The sequence below is a fragment of the Dromaius novaehollandiae genome, chromosome 1 (assembly GCF_036370855.1).
Source record: "Dromaius novaehollandiae isolate bDroNov1 chromosome 1, bDroNov1.hap1, whole genome shotgun sequence".
Classification (NCBI taxonomy): domain Eukaryota; kingdom Metazoa; phylum Chordata; class Aves; order Casuariiformes; family Dromaiidae; genus Dromaius; species Dromaius novaehollandiae.
In genome coordinates this window covers 126,774,177-126,792,800 of record NC_088098.1, presented here as the reverse complement: position 1 = coordinate 126,792,800, position 18,624 = coordinate 126,774,177, and the positions used below count along the sequence as shown (strand labels likewise).

Below are 18,624 nucleotides of genomic sequence, written 5' to 3'. Positions count from 1 at the left end.
CTGTACTCATATAGGCCTCTTCCCAGTATGTGCTCAAAGGGTGCTTGCTGCTCTCTGATCGGGAGTCAGCTGGAACAAAAGCTCAAAGTATCCTTTGCTCAAGAACAGCTGACAGAGCTTCCTAGAAGCTGTTAGAGCTTGCCAGAAGTCACAGCCTTCTGTGGCTATCCTTGCCTGGTAGCAGCAAGCACCCTGAAGTTCCCCAAGGGTTCCCAGGAATCCTCTGATCTTAGATGAAGTTCCTAGAAGATCTAGAAGCAGAGCCCAGAAACCGCTGCACAAACTGCTGTGTCTGTTTGTTGCCTCTGTTAGCTGTGCTAACTGGGTCCTGAATAAATGCTAGGATGAGACGTGGCCACATAGCATTTTTCTGTTCACCAGGTTTCCTTTGGAAAGAAATCTAAGATGTATAAGGGCAGGGAGAAAACAATCATGTGCTCCAGTGGGTTTCCAGTCTGACCAGGTCCACAGTGACACCAGAGAATGGACCAGCTCTACAGCTGGGATACAGCCAAAGTTTGTGCCTGAGACCAGCCATATGGACACACCATGGCCATGCCCTTTATTTGGTATGCATGTTGACTTCTGATGGAATTCTGCGCACTCAGTGATTGACAATCAGAGTAACAGCTTAATAAATATTTCCCAAAACTCTTTTTAATTGAAAAATGTCAATTTGTCAGATCTGAAAATTCTGACAGCACCTTACTCATTTTGACTGTATTTTCAAAAGGCAATGGTTTCTCAAGTCCAGGACCAGAATTCCTAGTTAAAACTTGAAAGACAGAAGCCCCAGAATATTCACACAAAATGAGGACAATGTTGGTGCCCTGATCTGAATCAGACATAAAAAGACTGTAAGCCTGAGTTCCTGTATCTCAGATAAATACGATGACCACTGGGCCGTGGCTACACTCGTTCATTAAAAGCTCAAAGGAAAAACCACAAAGCTAAATAAGAAAATTGATTAAATCCTGAAAAAATTCAGAGGTCAGAAAAAAATTCATTCCCAGTTTCACACATAATCAGTGTGGTCATCCCCAAAAAGGGTAAACATCTTTGCTAGTTTTACATATGAAGAGAGAGGCAAAGCCAGAGACAGAATTCAGTTTCCTCAGATGCTGACTTTCTTATATATAACCATTTCTTTTACCAAATTACAGAAAACCTCTGCTTCATTTGCCCTTTATTTCACAGCTTCTGCCACAAATAAAATAGAAGCCTTTGGTGGGCTCCAATAGGATACTAAATCTTACCCATATCTTTCAAATATAACCAAAACAGAATCTGAAGTCCACTTAAAATTAAAATCCCAACTTCAGTCAAAGGAAGGGCACAGAAGCAGACCCAATTCATTCCGAGATAGAAAAAGCAAAAAAGATAAGAGGAAGGTCAAGAGCTACAACAGAGGATTCAAAGAGAAACTGAGGCAAATCATGTGTAGAACAGAACTACGTGATCACATAGTTAAGAACTGTTATAACATAGAGGTATAAGATTCAGACTATGAATTCATCATCTGAGTTTTCTCATTTCTCAATTATTGTAACTTTAAGAATGTTCATTTATGTAGTTTTGTGAGAGAGATGGCAACAGAAGCAAAAAAGGGGATTGCTGTTGCGCATACACCAGTTATTTCAGTGTCTTCTAGCAAATAGAATATAGAACTCATGAACCAAAAAAGCTAGCTAGAAATAGGAATAGCAAGGAGTATCTGCAGCTCCCCAGATAAAGAAAGCATATGTAATCTCCATCTTTGCATTTCAATCTTGCACGAAAGCAGAAATATATTAAGTAAGTGAGATCATAAGGGAAAACTGTAATGTGGATAAATGTCCCCTGGCAGTGACCACAAAATTCAACTTCATTTACGATCCAGAGCCAAATCTGTAACCAGGTCTGCACAAATTAATACATTAACCTACTGAGTTATCTGTCCTATTATTATGATTTAATAGGAGACATTATTAATTCATGAGAACCTCAACATTGTAATTAAATTCTTTGTCATTTTTGAGTGCCAATTCTAAACCTAATGTAGAAAGCCTTTAGAACTAAATAACTGGGAAAAAAACCTACCTTATAATTGCTGGTAGACATATGCTAACTCATTAAAAACAAACTAATTTTAAGATTCTAATTTATAATGTACTATAGGGCAATTGAAACAACACTTAAAATAATTGGCTTTTTAAGGTGCATCATCAATAGATATTCCACTTGGACAGAGGTTTGTATGGATTTTTTGTTTTTGTTTTTGCCCAGCAGTGTCCACTGGGTCTGTCTCTACACTTTATGGTTCAGATCCACTCCATTCACTTTTAATTATTTTGCTCAGTTAAAAGTTTAATGCTAAATAAGACGCATTTCAGCTTATGTATTCTGCCCACTGAGTTCCCACAAGCCAGAACAAGGCCAGCTATTCCTTAACATCTTCCTCTATGCACTAACCAAGTGTTACTAAAGTCTACAATAATGAGGTCAGGCAGTGGGTTGAGAAATATATCCATACAGCATTTATGAAGAACTACAAAACTGGCCATTCTTTGACAAGTTGTCATCTACACGCAGGGCACCCAGATAACATCCAGCAGCAATCTGCAGTAAAAGGAGCCAAGTGCTTGCTGCTGTAAGACAGCTCCACTAAAGCAGGTGCTAGACAGAGATAATATGAAAATAATGCATTGTAAATATAACCTACATACCGTAGAGCATTTTACTTAAATTTAGGGAAGCTTCTCAAGTTCACGGTAAGATCAGACCCAAAATATGAGCTGACAGCTAGAAATCTATTTCTTTTGGATACAGGGGGTATAGACTGACCTTTCATCTTATTACCAGAATTATTCAACACATTTGATAATATCCAGCATAAGTTGTTTCTATACAGATAAAATGAGAAATGTATTAGTATATTCAAAGTCTATTCAAAGTAGAAAATCTGCCCAAATGAGACTTAGGGAAGATGATATGCAAACAGATTACCCATAATTCAGACAGATCAGAAATTGCTTTAGGCAAAAATGACACAAGACAATCTTTTCCACATGTGGTTTAAGAGACATCCTTCAGTTCTTCCCTGATCATCATTAGAGTGCCCCTTCTCAGTGTCAACTACCCATCCAAAATTAGCGTGAAGGATACAATGATGTTAGGGTAAAGAAGTGGAAGGGAAAAATCATACCAGGAAGTAGAAGTAATAATTACTACTGGTTGAAGAGTTTTATCAGATTTGAATACTGGAACTGCTTAGGCCAATCTGAAACTGAAAAGGTCATTTTGTCTAACCTCACTGAAACCATCATGTGGAGTCAAACTGACCTCTCAAGTAGGACAAAATTAATAATTTGGGGCGTTGGTCTCGATCACATTCCTATATGACACTAGATTTAAGGCAGTACAAAAATTATTCTAAAAATCCCTAAAAGCTAACTCTTAAAGACACCACTACAAGCACAAATACTGACAATGCCTGAGTGCAGACAGGAAAATTAATTACAAAGGAGAAAGTAATCAGCACTTCTTTCCTGTGATCATTGATAGAAAAGAGAAACTAAGAAGGTCCACAACTCTTCACCCTGTATGCCTAGTTAAAAACTATAAGAACACACAGGACAATGGGAGATCCTTCATGAATAGTACTTGCCAAAGGAGGCTGATCTTGGAATGCAAAAACACAAGAAATAAAATAAGGTAGACAATACCGTCCTCTCCCCCAAAAACGTATTTTCAGTGGCAAGTTGTCACAATACCTGTGTGAATAATAATTTTAAAAGTCTACAAAAGGAGGATTAGAAGGGGGGAGTATAGTGAAAAATTATTTCACCTTTCTGACAATCTTTCCACACAATTTTTCGATTCTTCTCATAATGTTTATTCAGCCAGGTGAGGATGATTCGTTCATGTGGAGAATAAATATTACTGGATAAAGGTTCTGATTTTATTCTTGGCATGCTCTGCGTGCCTTCCGAGTCAAACAGATCACTGATATTACGTGAAGAAACACGTGGAAGAACTAATACCTGAAATTAGAAAAAGTGGCTTTAAACATAACCTGTAAAAAGTACAATTTCAAGTTGAATGATAAAAAAACAAGGATTCAAACTGAAGAAACTTTCTAGTTTGGTAAAGGTTTAAGAGATTACACATTAGCATAAACACAAAATATACAGGTGAACAGATCTGCTGAGGTTTTAGGGAATTCCTTCACCTTCTTAAACAAAATGTAAATTGAAACTCCAAAATATTGTTTCAAATGTTTTTTTCATTTTTGATGAAGTGGATGAAGTCACTGGACCCTTCTGGATGTCAAGAATCACTGTATATATTCTGACAGAACTACTAAGTACTGAGCTACCAAGCTGATCTCCAGCATGATCCATAGGCAAGCTGGAAATGGTATCTTTCATGACCCAGTTGCTCCTTTAGGTTGAAATTAAACCTACAGTTTCTCCTAAAAAATAAATTAAATAATGCCTATAATAAAATTATACTAGTACTCAGAGGTCCCTGAGTAAGTCTTGCATGAAACCACACTAATAAAATGTAGAAAAAGATCTGAAGGAAGAATACAGAAATTGATTTTGAGGTTGCATATTTAACACACGGAAAGTTTGAAGGAAAATGTAGTAAGAGATAAGAGTAATTAGGCAGCAAGTGTTAGAATTGTAAATAATTTTGAATAGTAAGAATATAGGATTAAATTTAATATGGGGAAAGTTTAGTAGAGCCTTAAAATAAAAATAAAAATAAAATAAAATAAAATAAATATAAGAATAAAATATTAAAAAAGAAAATAAAAGAAAATATAAAAAAAAGAAAAGAAAAGAAAAGAAAAAGAAAGTAGATCTTCGCAGCTGAGTTGTTCAGGGACTAAAAGGAGACAGCATTAAGTAGCCTGAAGCCCAGAGAAAGAGAAGCTAGGGTACAGGAGATGATAAAGAGCTCGAGGACAGCTGTACTCTCAACACATAAAACACAGGTTTGAGAAATGTTGTGTGAATTGATGCAAGATGTAAACAGAGATCAGCTGAGATGGCAAAAGAAAACCGCCAGAGCAGGGCCCTGTTGAAAGCAGAAGTCAACCAAGGAATATATCATAAATATATTCTAGTCTACCATAACCAGCAACACCATATAAGCATTTTGTAACACTGTAACACTAACTATAAGCATTTTGTAACACAGCTAAGCATAAATACATATAAATAATATGCAACTTCAAAGGAGTGAATGGAGACGTGAAGTAGAGTTGCACAAACCAGTACAGGAAAACAGGTAGATGGTAAAATCTACAAGAACAAAGGATGCAGAACAGACAGGAAAGATGCCTGGTGAAACTGAAGTAAACCTAGAGAATAGGCAGGAAAGATGTTTGATATAACCAGAATAATTTTGCAGAATATGCAAGAAAGATGCCTGACAAAACCAGAACAGGTCTTGGTCCAAAAAGTGAAATAAACTATGTCAGAAGCAAGTGAGATCACTCCCCTCCACCACCCAGCTTCTTTTGGGTGGGGGGGGTTGGGGACAAGGAGCATAAAAAACTAGCACTGAGAGAGAAAGGACGGGGAGTTGGGGGGAAGACAACAACCACTTTGTTTGCAGCCTCTCCCTCATGAGATCTCTCAGGCCTGACCACCTTGACCCCAGTCATAAGGACCACAGCCATAAGCACTAACTATACTATATCAGCTCCGTGGTATTGTATATTCATGGCTAATTTCAAGTAAGCTTGTTAAGGACCAATTGTTTGGGGAAAGAAATGATTAAGAACTAATCATTGGCAATGTGTACTGACAATGAATGCCAATCCAGTAAAGTGTTATTTTGAAGTGTAAAACTGGCCCAATTTTTCTGTCACTCCCAGTGATCTCTAATTCCCTGAGATAGATAGATAGATAGATAGATACATATATATGTACACAGACACATATATACATACGTATGTGTGTGTGTATGTCTGTATTTTTTTCAGTTGAAAAAATCCATTGTAAATATAACAAAATATTTCATGGTGGGCATTACAAAGAAAAGGCTATTTCATTTTATCTAATCAGAATGGAAATGGCTTGCAGCTCCTCTTTAATTATTTCTACTCTTCTTAGTTTCCAACACCTGCTTATAACATATCTGTTGAACAGGCATTGATTTCTTAAGAGGAGAAAGTGTTAAGAGAACTATCTAACTCTTCCATTTGGTACAGCTAGTGCAGCACACTTTCATATAATATGATGTAGCTATAGCCCTGTGGCATCACAGCTCCAATATTTACATCTGGATTTCCTTTTTTCCAGTCCACAAGGACTGTGTCATCCACTGCCTTCAACTTTTTCTGAGAAAAAGCTTTTCTGATACACTACTATACAAAAGCTAGTTAACTATTAATGTATACAAGACCCAAATTATACCATCCATATTTAATTACAAACAAAAAAAATGGAGTCCAATTTGAGATTCCTTTAAAATTTTGAGGTTAATGGCTATTCAGCGTAATGTAGTTCCACGTAGAGACAGCCAAGTTAACTTTGCTTTAGCTTGTTTAGAAATACTTGGCTTTCTCTCTATGACACTTTACTGAGCTGCATAGTCATATCTTAGAAGAGTGGAAGAAATCTCAAACTTATACGGAAGTATCCTCAGCTTTAAATCTGAGGAAAGCAAGCAGAAAGGTAACTAACTAAATGTTGTTTCATGCCTTTCTCAAAAGTTAGCCACTTTGTTGGTTAACTTATTGTGATGTTCCCTCATCAGTATAACCTGGCATTCTATTGAGACGATCAAAACAGGAAAGAGTAATGGCAACTACATTTCGGAGAAAATATGAAGTGTCATTTACCCATAAAAAATTATTTTCATGTCTCTTACTAAAAAAACTCTAGTCCATCCTAATCCAAGATGCCAATGTCTACATTCCTATTTAGACTCTCTTGAGGGATCAGGTCATTAGCGTATTGCAACCTTTTGGAGTACACTGTTTATAAAAATTTTCAGGGACAATGTTAGGAAATGCTATTATTTATAACAATAAAAAGCATCCTCATTACCAAATGCTCACAAAATCTAAAGACAGATTGTCTTTACTGAAAATCTGGACTGAGCCAGGGGCTAAGATACTGCATCTACTGTCAGTTCATGCATTTTCATTAGCCTGAATTTTTGAGATTTGTAGAATACAAGCAATATTTTAGCCCTCGATCAAAAGAAAGCTAAAAGTATGTAATTATGATTTATGAACTTACCCTCTTATTCTCCACATGGTCTACCCTTTCTTCAGAAAAAAACTAAATTTCCATTACTGAGGGACTGGAGTTACATGCATGCGTTTTCCTCTGGAACTTCTGCAGCAGCAAAAGTTTTAGTGACAAGAAAGTGGACCATAATGTTATCAGGTATGGGCATGAAAGAAATATGGGATGACTTCTTGGCTGATAAAGGTAATACTAAGTATTTCTAATAACAGCATTTTATTTCCAAAAAAAATTTGGATAATAAAATATCTCCAGTGAATGGATGAATTCTTTTAACATTTTCTGAAAATCGTAGCCTGCTCTTTAGGTAAGAAATTATTCTGTTTTATCTTATCTTTCTTGAAATCAAGTTATCATAATCACAAAAACCCTTGTCTCTACTTCTATTTTAATGAAACTGCTTTGAAGATACGAAGCATTCTTTCCACTTCAGTATATTTCAACACTATCACCAATAACTAATTTTGCATATAAACCATCATCTTGCTGTGTTGACAGTTCATATCCTGTTTTTATTTATTGTTCTGATGCTTTCATTACAAAATGAATATAGAAAAGAAAAAAACAGGTCCCATGGCAATCTCCTTGTCAAATAACAGATTTGAACAAGAGGGTATGGAAGATGGAATAGGACACTGAATGTTAGTGACCGGTTCTAATGTAAAGTCATGTTATAATAAGAATTCTGCTTATACTTTATTATATTAAATACCACATTAGGCAAACTGCATAAGGTTACAGCAAAAAAGTAAAGCAAAGAAGCACAATTCCTAAGACATTAGAAGAAGAGAGAGAAAAGGACATTAGAAGGAGAGAGAGAAAAAAAAGAAGAATGTGAAAAAACACTACTACAGAACAGGAAGATGAAGGAACAATAAATGAGAAGCTGAAACATGCACAGGAAGCTAGAATGACTAAGATCACTTCTTCACAATAGGTTTAAGCTGATCTAAACCAGAACTACTGTCAAACCTGATCTAAACCTGAACCACTTTCCTGTCCTCAACAATCATGTGTTCTGCCCCATTCTTGTGTCTATACCAATGCTCAGAAAGACCAAAGATCTATGTGAAAACACCACTCCACTCCAACACCCCAAAATTCCCTTATAGCAAGATTACTAGTCCCTGTTTGGGACTACAAGACAGAACAGGAGTAAATGTAAAAGTAAATGAAATTACTGATATGCTATAAAATGATCAAATTAAAATTTTATTTTTTATTAGTGTTTTGGAGATGCCTTTAAGCTGCTACTGTAAGAAGTACTAGAAAATTTCTTAAGATAAGAAAAACCCCATGTATACTATTAATTTTGTTTTTTGATTCTGTGCTAGTCTGTCCTGTAGTTATAATTCAGAACATTGGGAAAAAAAAGCAAAGTGATTTGCATTCAGGTCTCTCTGATTGCATTTTTCTGTATATTTGTGCACATGCACCGGAACACGCATCCTTAGAGTCATTTATCCCAGTATGTGGGACACAACAGTTTGTTGTCTGTTCTTTTCTCAACTACTTTTACCACCGTTTTCTTTTTGATCAATTTTACATCTTGGAATTCTAGATTAACACTTTTTTTTATTCTTTATTATGCTTTTATAGTAAATAATATTTACATTTTTCATTTATTTTCCATCATTTTGAATAAAAATAAGAAAACATTTATTTTTTGGCATACTGATGATCTGTGAGAGTATCAAGCCTACTCTGGAAAACTTGATTCAAACAGCCAATATATTTATGTAACATCATCACCAAAAATAAAATTGAATAAAAATCTTAGAAGTCCATACTGACTAAGTTTATTAAATCTCAACAAGAATAGGTAATCAAAAAAATGTTTATCTGTTTAAAAAATCCATAGAACATAAGATAATAAATGGCCGGTCACGTATATCTCCATGCAACTATGTATTTCCAGCAGAAGGGGTTTCTAACCAGTGTTACCGAAATTATGGCAGAAGGGGGGGTTTTTTATCCATAATAAAATATTTCTGTAAAATTAAACTTACTAAATGCAGACTATCCTAAGTGGCATTTACCCAATCGAAACATTTTAACACACTGCTAAAGTATCAGAACTAAGAAAACTAAAGTATTCTCTTTTAAACTAGTCTTAGAGAGACTCTGTTATAGAAAAAAACATTTGAAACAGAAGTATTTTTTTAAACATGCATTTGAAAAAATCTTGAACATATCAAAGATTTTTTTCAAAACATTTTACAATAGTTCTTCAGAATCTAAACAGTAAATGTGTCAACAACTTACCTTGTATACCTGCAGTAGCACATCTGTCCAAGCCCGTTTGCTCATTGTCTCAAACACACTTTCTTCCAGCATAAAACAATGCATGTCACTAAAGACATCTGAGTTCTTCACAACACCTTTTTTCAACTCAGCCATGCGGGCCTTCAGAGAAAGGAATGAGATTTATTTTCAATATTAATTTCAGTGGTTTGGATTGGAAGGAGGAGGATTATAAGAAAAGTGGATAACAAATCAATGGAATAAATAAATGGCTGATATGTCTACCATAGTGCAACAATGATCAGCTCAAGAACCACTTATAGTTTGCTGTTTCCTCAAGCACAATACAGAACTGACAGGAGTTGAAAACAGCAATCAGGACAGACAGGCAATACAAAGGAATTTTAAAAATTGGAATAATGAGTAGAAAGCAGAAAAATAAGTTCTACTTGGAAAAAACAATTGGTTAGATATTAATCACATGTATTTGACGGGAGCGAGAAACTTGGAAGGAAAAATGCTGGCATTAACTTAAAGTTCTACTCAGTCTTATGCATATGCTTAGATTTATGCAAAATCAAATAATCACCACAGTGGGACTACTCATGGTGCACAGAAGATTTCCATTAGTCTTTGAAGGATTGAAACTAGAGCATATAGTCTTTGTTTAAAAAACAAACAAAAAAACCAAAACACAAACATACTACCTTCAGGAAAGTTTGCCCTGTAATCCATTTCTTATAATCATCAGGTTCAAGCAGAAATTCTGGCATAACATAAGGCAGACATGCTCCTTGGCTTCTAAAATAACAAAACAGGAAAAGTTAATACATAGGCAATATAATACTTTTTAAGGGTAGTCCAAGTTTTTCAATTTACTCAACCTATCTGTAAGCTCTTCTATCTGAGTGTACCCTGCAGTAACAAGCCAGTTATAGTGGGAACTCCAAGTACTCTTAAATAATAAGAAGACATGTAAATATCCTAGGTGATCCTAAAATGCACAGGCAGGAAAGAGTATCCATAAAGCAGGACCAATGGCAGCAATCACAAGAACCAGAACAGGCAGAAACTGACAAGGTTTGGTACTGCTAAGGGCCTAGTGGGCATCAGCTTATATATCTGTGGTGCCAGAATGACTAAGCACAGGAGTTCAGCCAGAAATGGTTTTCTGTCACAACCTGTATACTTTTGCTAGGACTGTTATTGATCACATCTTCATCTACAATCTCTAGGGAATCATTGATGTATCAGTGTACAGAGGTGCCAGACTGGGCCTCGACCATTGGCTCCAATTATGCCCAGAATATAATGTAAGTCAGTTAATGGACAAAACTCACTAAAGCATTTATTAAAATTTAGCTAATAGCTTTCCAAATATCCAAGGAAACTACATTAGAAACACTATGTATTTCTTTTTTATCGTTGCTGTGCTTAGCAAAAGAGGTTGAGATTCGGTCACCCCCAAACTCATAATCATTTTAAAATAGGTAATTAACACCATGTTTGGTTCTGATCAAATCCCATCTGCATGCCAGTATGTTTGTTTGTGTAGAGAGTTCTATATAAAGTTCAATGTAAGAGAAATTTTAAATTGAAATATGTTAATGAATCACCCAAAAACACAAGAAGACTTTTAGCCTTTGCTGAAGCACACCATTATCTACTAGCCACTGAGGGTCCTGATCTAACAAAGAGCTACTTGCATACCTAATTGCTTATCTTAGCTAGGAAACACAGCAAGAACAGAATAGAATGAGTTTCAAGATGGAAGACTAAGTTTGCCTAGATTCCCTGGAAAATCTCAATGGAAAGATTGGATACAAGAGCCATCAGGCTTCACCAGGAGAAAGTTTCGACTCTATCAAGAAGTGCTCCAAAAGTATCCTGTGAAAACTCTTTAAGGAAATGTCTATAAATGACTATTTTGATGGAAGCTCCTGAACAGACTTTCTCTATTAGGGGTAACTTGAAGCATAAGGTATGCAAAGGGATAGAAATATGACTGCCTGCTTGCCAGAAGCTGCCAGATTATAAACCAAATAAGGCATAGAGGAAGACCTTTCTGATACAACCTTAGTGCAAGCAAATTGAAGATGTTGTTCCTTCATTTCTTCACCTATATCTTGCAGAAATATTTCTGGTTCTGTTGTCCATTTTTAATGTTTTAATGTTTTTACTTGCATTTTACCATAAACAAGCTTGAGACAAATAACATATAATAAAGACATTACGAAAATAAATATATAAATAATAATACAATAATACATAATAACTTAATAATAATAAAGACAATACGAAACATGCTAAGAATTTATCTTGGCTGCCCAAGCCAATTGAAGACCTGACACTATCAGGGTGAGAAAACAAAGAAATGTTTCCCATAGCTGATAATGTCCAAGTAGGCTTTCTGGCACGCTCAAAGATACTGGGGAGCATGCTTGAACTTGGAGGATGACAGATGTATACATCGCTGTCATCTGTTGAGAAATGGTGTTATTTTCATTCCTTAGTGCTACCTCATCCATCAAATAATGCGTTACAAATGAGATATTAAAACCTTTGAAGCTATGCAGAAGAAATCTCAGTCCTAGAAGACCAAAATCAGAGTCTGTATTAATTTGAATTAGGGCTATAAAATCCCATACTGAAGGGCAAAATGTTCTGAAAGGCACATCAGCTTTAGTCTTGAAACGTAGTTAGACACTTGTGTGTCTATTGAGAGGAACTGAGAGGAATCAATCAAGCTGTAGCAGCTACTGATAAAAGGATTAATGAAACTGAGAACCACAAACAAGGGTAACGGGTTTGTGCCCTTGTGGCCAAGAAGGCCAGTGGCATCCTGGGTTGCATTAGGAAGAGCATTGCCAGCAGGTTGAGGGAGGTGATCCTCCACCTCTCCTAAGCCCTTGTGAGGCCATGTCTGGAGTGCTGTGTCCAGATCTGGACTCCCCAATACAAGAGAGACATGGAGCTACTGGAGCGAGTCCAGCGAAGGGCTACTAAGATGATGAAGGGACTGCAGCATCTCTCTTATGAGGAAAGGCTCAGAGAGCTGGGACTGTTCAGCCTGGAGAAGACTGAGGGGGGACCTGATCAATGTGTATAAGTATCTGAAGGGAGGGTGTAGAGAGGATGGGGCCAGGTTCTTTTCAGTGGTCCCCCATGACAGGACAAGAAGCAACGGGCACAAACTGAAACACAGGCACTTCCACCTGAACATGAGGAAAAACTTCTTTACTCTGAGGGTAACAGATCACTGGAACAGGTTGTCCAGAGAGGCTTTGGAGTCTCCATCCCTGGACAAAAATCCTTGGAAATGTGCTCTACGTGACCCTGCTTGAGCAGGGTGGTTGGACTGGATGATCTCCAGAAGTCCCTTCCAACCTCAACCCTCTGTGATCCTGCAGTTCTGCTGGAAGAGGAAGCATGTCTTGAAGTTCCCTCTGACTGCTCTCCTAGAAGTCATGCAGATTATTAGCTTGACACCAGACCTGGGGCAGCAGGCTTTTCCCTGGGTTTGGACAAAGTTTTTTGACAGCCAACCTCAGAACTCTTCAGCGTATCAATCAAATAAGAAAATCTGTTGAATCTCTACTTAGAGAGCCATTCAGCACCCTATCACCACTTATTCAATGACTTGCTCTCTGAAGGCAGCAACACTCCTTCAGAAGAAAGATCAGCAGGGTGGCATTATACAAAGTTTTCAAATGATATGATGGCAAGACATTCTTCAGCAATACATTGCCTATTGACTCTATAGCCTTTAAGATAAGATGGGAAGCATCAGATGATTCCTTTATTCATTATGAGAACAGAAGCTGAAGTTGTGAAAACAACAAGAATCTATATGCATTTTCCTTCATTACTGAAGAAAGGGAAAGGTATCTGACACTGCTGCAATGGCTCTTCCAAGTCATCTGCCACTTATTATCTGTGAGGCTTGGAAAAGTGCTATTCTGCCTCTTTTTAAAAAGCAATGACTTGGCTGAAAGTTGCAACTAAAGGTCCGGTGTTGTTAGATCCAGAGAAAATCTTTGTATCCCTGTTAATGTTGTGAATACTTTATCTCAAAGGCCAGGACGTTTGTTGCACCTATAGACTCAGTTGTCCTGCTATAGATAGCAGTCCTTCTGCTATCAAGAGACTGAGACAGCTTTTTGAGAAGATCACTAAATTTAATGAGTGATGCACAGCACTTTTTATAGTCTTCCATCAAGCTTTTTGATTCAGTGCATTGAGTAAACTTATGGGATCTAATGAGGTGACCCAGTGTTCCTGGGAAGATGGAATTATTGAAAGAACAATCCTACAATGGAAAAGAAAGATGTATTTGAGATAATGGTAGACAAACAGTATGATTTCCCATTTGGACAGAAGTTTAACTACATTGTATTTTATCACTCTTTAAGATATTTATGTTGATAGATGATAACCTGAAAAAGACACCTGTCAACGGCATTACACTGAATTTCATTCTGCTTTCATACCTTAAACACCAGAAACATTGTCTGTTGGCTCAGCTGGTAAATCACTGCAGCTACTGGCCCATTTTAAAGTGAGTTTAGATACATCCCTGTACATCATTTTCAGAAGACAAGAAGCTTGTATTTAGGACAGCAAGTAGATAACAGCTCTTAAATGGCTGGAAAGCCTCTTGAACACTGCTGAGGATGTTAAAAAGATGTAGATCCTGTGTTTCAGGACTTCTGATGATCTCTAAGGCTTTCATGACATCAGGCTTTATTTAAATTAATTTTCATTTCTGATTCACAGCAGTGAAAGCCAAGAAGGATGAGGAGTAGTTTATTAACCTTTTTATTCCCAACATCTTTGACATCTGTTCCACATTATGTGTCAAGACAAGATAATCAATGAAGCTAGCTAATAACTAAAACTATTCATCAGGAGAAGTAGTGCTTCCATTTCCTGGCATATTATTAATATGAAAGACTAACAGATTACAAAGTAAGTTACAAAATATATCACAACTGCCAGTAGGACAAAAAGCATCAGTGGAATAGCAAGATCATCAATAACAAACATGATTTGACTATCTTCTCAGTCTCTCTAAGGGATGTGGTGGAAATTTGTCTTCTTTCATCATGAAGTTCCTCTGGGATCCCTGTATAATATTTGTGCATATAACCTATCAAGGGACACCTTAATTTAGTTTAAGCTGCACAGGATACCTTGGTAAAAAGTTAATTAAAATTTATCATATGTAAATCTTAGATCACAAAATATACAGTAAAAAACATGCTAATAATAAGGGTAAACTGAAGAAATACATATTTTATCATACATACGTACTTACTTAAGGAAAGTAAGAAATGCAGAATGCTGCCAGTAGAGCTGCAATATTCGTTCAGTTGGATCACAGGACAATGACTGGCTGGACATAATGCTTGGTAACAACTGTCCACTCAGATGGAGTAACATGTCATAAACAGTCTTAGCATCTTTGCCAAGGTTTTGTTTAAAAACCCTCTCTGGAGAAGAAGTCATCTGGACTTTACATGCATCACTAAGAGAGAAAGAGCTTCTGATATTATGCTTTAACACTATCTTGTTCTGTGCATTTAAAAGTAAAATATTGTACCACTGACCACGATAAATTTCTTAATAAATCATAAAGAGAAAACAGAGTCATGGAGGTTGAAAAGTACAGTACATTTTCCTTTCTATAGAACTTTATAGTAATATAAGAATTTTAAACTGCATGGAATATTTAATAAGTGTATATGAAATATTTCATAAGTAAATTTGTGTTTGTCATTGCTTCCTGCCAAATAAAACTTTGCTTTCTATTATTTTTATGAATGCCTATACAGCCACATCCCAGGAGACTGGCTTCTTCATCATTTAGTAGCAAACTAGATAACATCAACTAAGTGATGCCACTATGAATGTTATATTTCCAGGGTGTTTGCAAGACTGTGAATAATGAAGTTTGCTTCCCCAGCTGTTTTTTGACCTTCAGAGTATGGAGAAAAAAGAAATATTGCTAAAATACTTATTTATGCCATGAAAGGCAGGACAACTAGTAAAACTGTGTTCATTCTGGGTTCGGAATCAAAAGTGTTATACACAGTTTTAACTGTCTACTTAACATACATTCCATTGTGGCATATTAGGGCATCCTACTCGGAAATGTATTTTATAACATGGAAAATTATAACACCTAGATAACATTTTCATATAACGGTGTGTAGATGCTACAGTTGTAATATGCAAGTGTGCATTAGAGTGCATTTATATTCCTTAGATCATATCCAGAGTAACTTAAGAGGTTAACACATACGAGTTAGCTTTTAGCAGATATGAATTACCGTCTTAGTGAATATGGTATTGAAACAGGATTAGGTCCCTTAGACCAACCAAAGAGACTGAACCAATTCTGAATAGCAGTTAGGACTTTCTGAAAGAAGATGTACTCCTCTTTGTTCTCATCAGGAAAAAGTGATAATTCAATTTTTTTTTTTCTCCCATCGCTTTGGCTGTCAGCTTCATTCATCTTTACATTTTCATTTTCAAGAACAGTATCCAATTCTGAATGATATAAAAATACCAAAAGATTCCTTATTTTACTTTCTAGTATAAAAGCAACATGTGTATTTTTAATATAATCGCTCTCAGAAAACAAAAATTTGTCACACAAGGGAGGATCAACTCTTATTTCTGAAATAAACAATGCTAAAGTGACATGTACATGTTTTGGGAACAGAATAAATTACATTGTTAGAATCTAATTGCACTTAAAAAAAAAATTACCCAATCAGAAAAAATAAAGAAATTCAGACATGGCCTACAAAACCATAGGCAATAATCTTAAGAAACAGTCTTACACACAGTTGCAGTAGATATTAGTTTACCAGCTAGTCAGTGCTAGTTTCTCACCCTAATGATATGGCAATGGCTAACTGACTTGTGTTCAAGCAAATTATCAGGCACAGCGTTCGTCTTAATGAGCCTATTTCCTGCCTGATAAGCCTCTGGACTTATCCCTCTTCTTTCCCCCTCTCTCTCCCAAATCCTCATCTGGTTAAAACTTGTATTACATATTTTAACCACTATCAGTTTTTCTTTATTGTAAAACAGTATTATTGTATGAAAGGTAATGATATAACCATTCTCTTCACAGCACAAATAAATGATTCCAGATATATTTAAAGATGTATCTTGACGCCACTATTGCAGTGTGTTTCATCAAACGATGCGAAAATAAAACTAGTTAATATCTTGCAAAGTGAAAAAATGATCTGGTTAGGATTTAAGAAGAAAATACAACACAACATAATAGAGCAAAAGAAGGGACTCTAGTCCTTTATAGCATGCAACCAGACCTAAGCCTGTGCAGTAGTGCTGGCTGACAAGGTTACTTTCCCATCTTGTCAGTGACAACTCTGCCAGATGTTACTGCCTCTTCAGATCTGGAACTGAGTTGCTCTGTTGAACTCTTCTTACATCATTCCACTAAAAATGGGTCATGTTAGTAAAGAGCTACTATTTAATCTGTTTAACTAACCCTACTTGTCTTGGTAATAGGTTAGAGAACGATCATACAAACAGCCCTATCAGCAGATCTGCCAGACTGGAACATTAGCAGTCATGCACCAGGAGAAGTAACTTCTTCAGTTAGCAAACTAGCAGCTAAGATGACAAAGGTCAACAGCCTCATATGCTAACCACTTGACAACCTCACAGAAGAGTCTACTATTCTTAACTCCTATGGACCAGCACCTTAACTGAGTCCCACTGACATTGGTATTGTTTATACAGTATTTCATAAATACAATAAAAATGTCAAAGTCTAGCCTTAATATAAAACTGGTTCTTTGCAGAGTATAGCACATTTACAGAGTCCACATTGCTAGTTAGTTCATAACTACAGACACAAACACCCTTCTTAGCAACTAATTCCTTACATCCCTCCAGTAATATATTTTCTGCTGGATCCTCCATGGACTTTTTACTGCAAATCGACCTAGAATTTTTTTTTTTTTTTAATAGCCTGGCTTATTTTCCTTACACTTGAGCTACTAAAAGGCAGGATAGTCTTTTCTGCTTATCCTCTAGGCCAGCTTTCCTATGATATTACAGGAGATGACAGCCTCCCCATTATTCATGGTTTACACATGCAGATGTACTTCGAGCAAAGATTACAAATGTGAAACGTGTCTTTAAAGTCATAAACTGTAAAGCACTTTTAAGAGCTCAGTGTTCAAAATAAACAGTTGTACTGTACCTGATTTGGAATCTTCAGAGGCTGAGGTAGTGATTACACCAAAGGAACCTGAGGAAGTAGTATAGGAAACTGACTGTGGAGTACAACATGGATGCAAAATAACTTCCCCACTACTGCAGTCTCTCTCATTACTGTCTATAAAGCAAGATTATAAGCCATAGTTGAGTGAAAACCACAGTAAAAGATATTTCATTGTCTATGCTCTAATAGTTCATAGAGTTATCTGATTTTCTTTTTCCTCTTGGGCTTCAAGTGATCAAGTAACGGGTCTTGTTCGACTCATGATAAATATCTCATTTCTGTTACTAGAATGGAGAGAAAATTTACCTGCATATTTTTTCCGTTAACTGTATATTGTACAGGATGGGTCTGCACACTTCCTGAAAAAAACCTACCAGAATGGCACTAATTCAGGAGTTCATGAACCAAATACTCTTAAGAGATTTCTGATCACAGCTATCCATAAAAGGGGTCTCAGTATAACATCATCAAGCTTTTACAGACTCAACACTACTTTTTTTTCTCTCAGATAAACCTAACTCAGAATTATGCTTTACCAATTCATCACTTTTGTGACACCATAAAACTCACATACCTATCTGCACTTAAAAATGTATTTTTAACTTCCATTCTGCAAATACATATTTCTAAGTGCAATTCAATTCTCCGGATACAGAGTTGGGAAGGAGGATGCTAGAAATGGTCAGTGGATAGAAAAGGCTATGAAAGAAGACCAGCATAAAGTTGAACACTGAAGAAAAGATCTCATCGAGTGGAAGAAATGTTTGGAATGAGTTATTTGGGAACTGGCACTTTGAAAAAAGATGTCTGCAACTAGATCTGCAGGTAGGAAAAAGGCTAAGAAATGAGAGTAACCTGCTC

The 18,624-nt window shown here is 36.3% G+C and overlaps 1 protein-coding gene across 1 annotated transcript in view; it reads right to left on the bottom strand.

The window, feature by feature from the left end:
• The window catches only part of CFAP47 (cilia and flagella associated protein 47), a 386,437-nt gene that overhangs the window by 282,352 nt on the left and 85,461 nt on the right, over window positions 1-18,624 (bottom strand). Inside the window, exons 29-34 of the mRNA XM_064505814.1 lie at window positions 17,743-17,877; window positions 15,827-16,046; window positions 14,812-15,021; window positions 10,202-10,295; window positions 9,516-9,656; window positions 3,827-4,022 (exon numbers count right to left, since the gene is read on the bottom strand). Of these exons, the coding sequence (XP_064361884.1) occupies window positions 3,827-4,022; window positions 9,516-9,656; window positions 10,202-10,295; window positions 14,812-15,021; window positions 15,827-16,046; window positions 17,743-17,877 (996 nt within the window). The remainder of the gene's footprint in view (window positions 1-3,826; window positions 4,023-9,515; window positions 9,657-10,201; window positions 10,296-14,811; window positions 15,022-15,826; window positions 16,047-17,742; window positions 17,878-18,624) is intronic.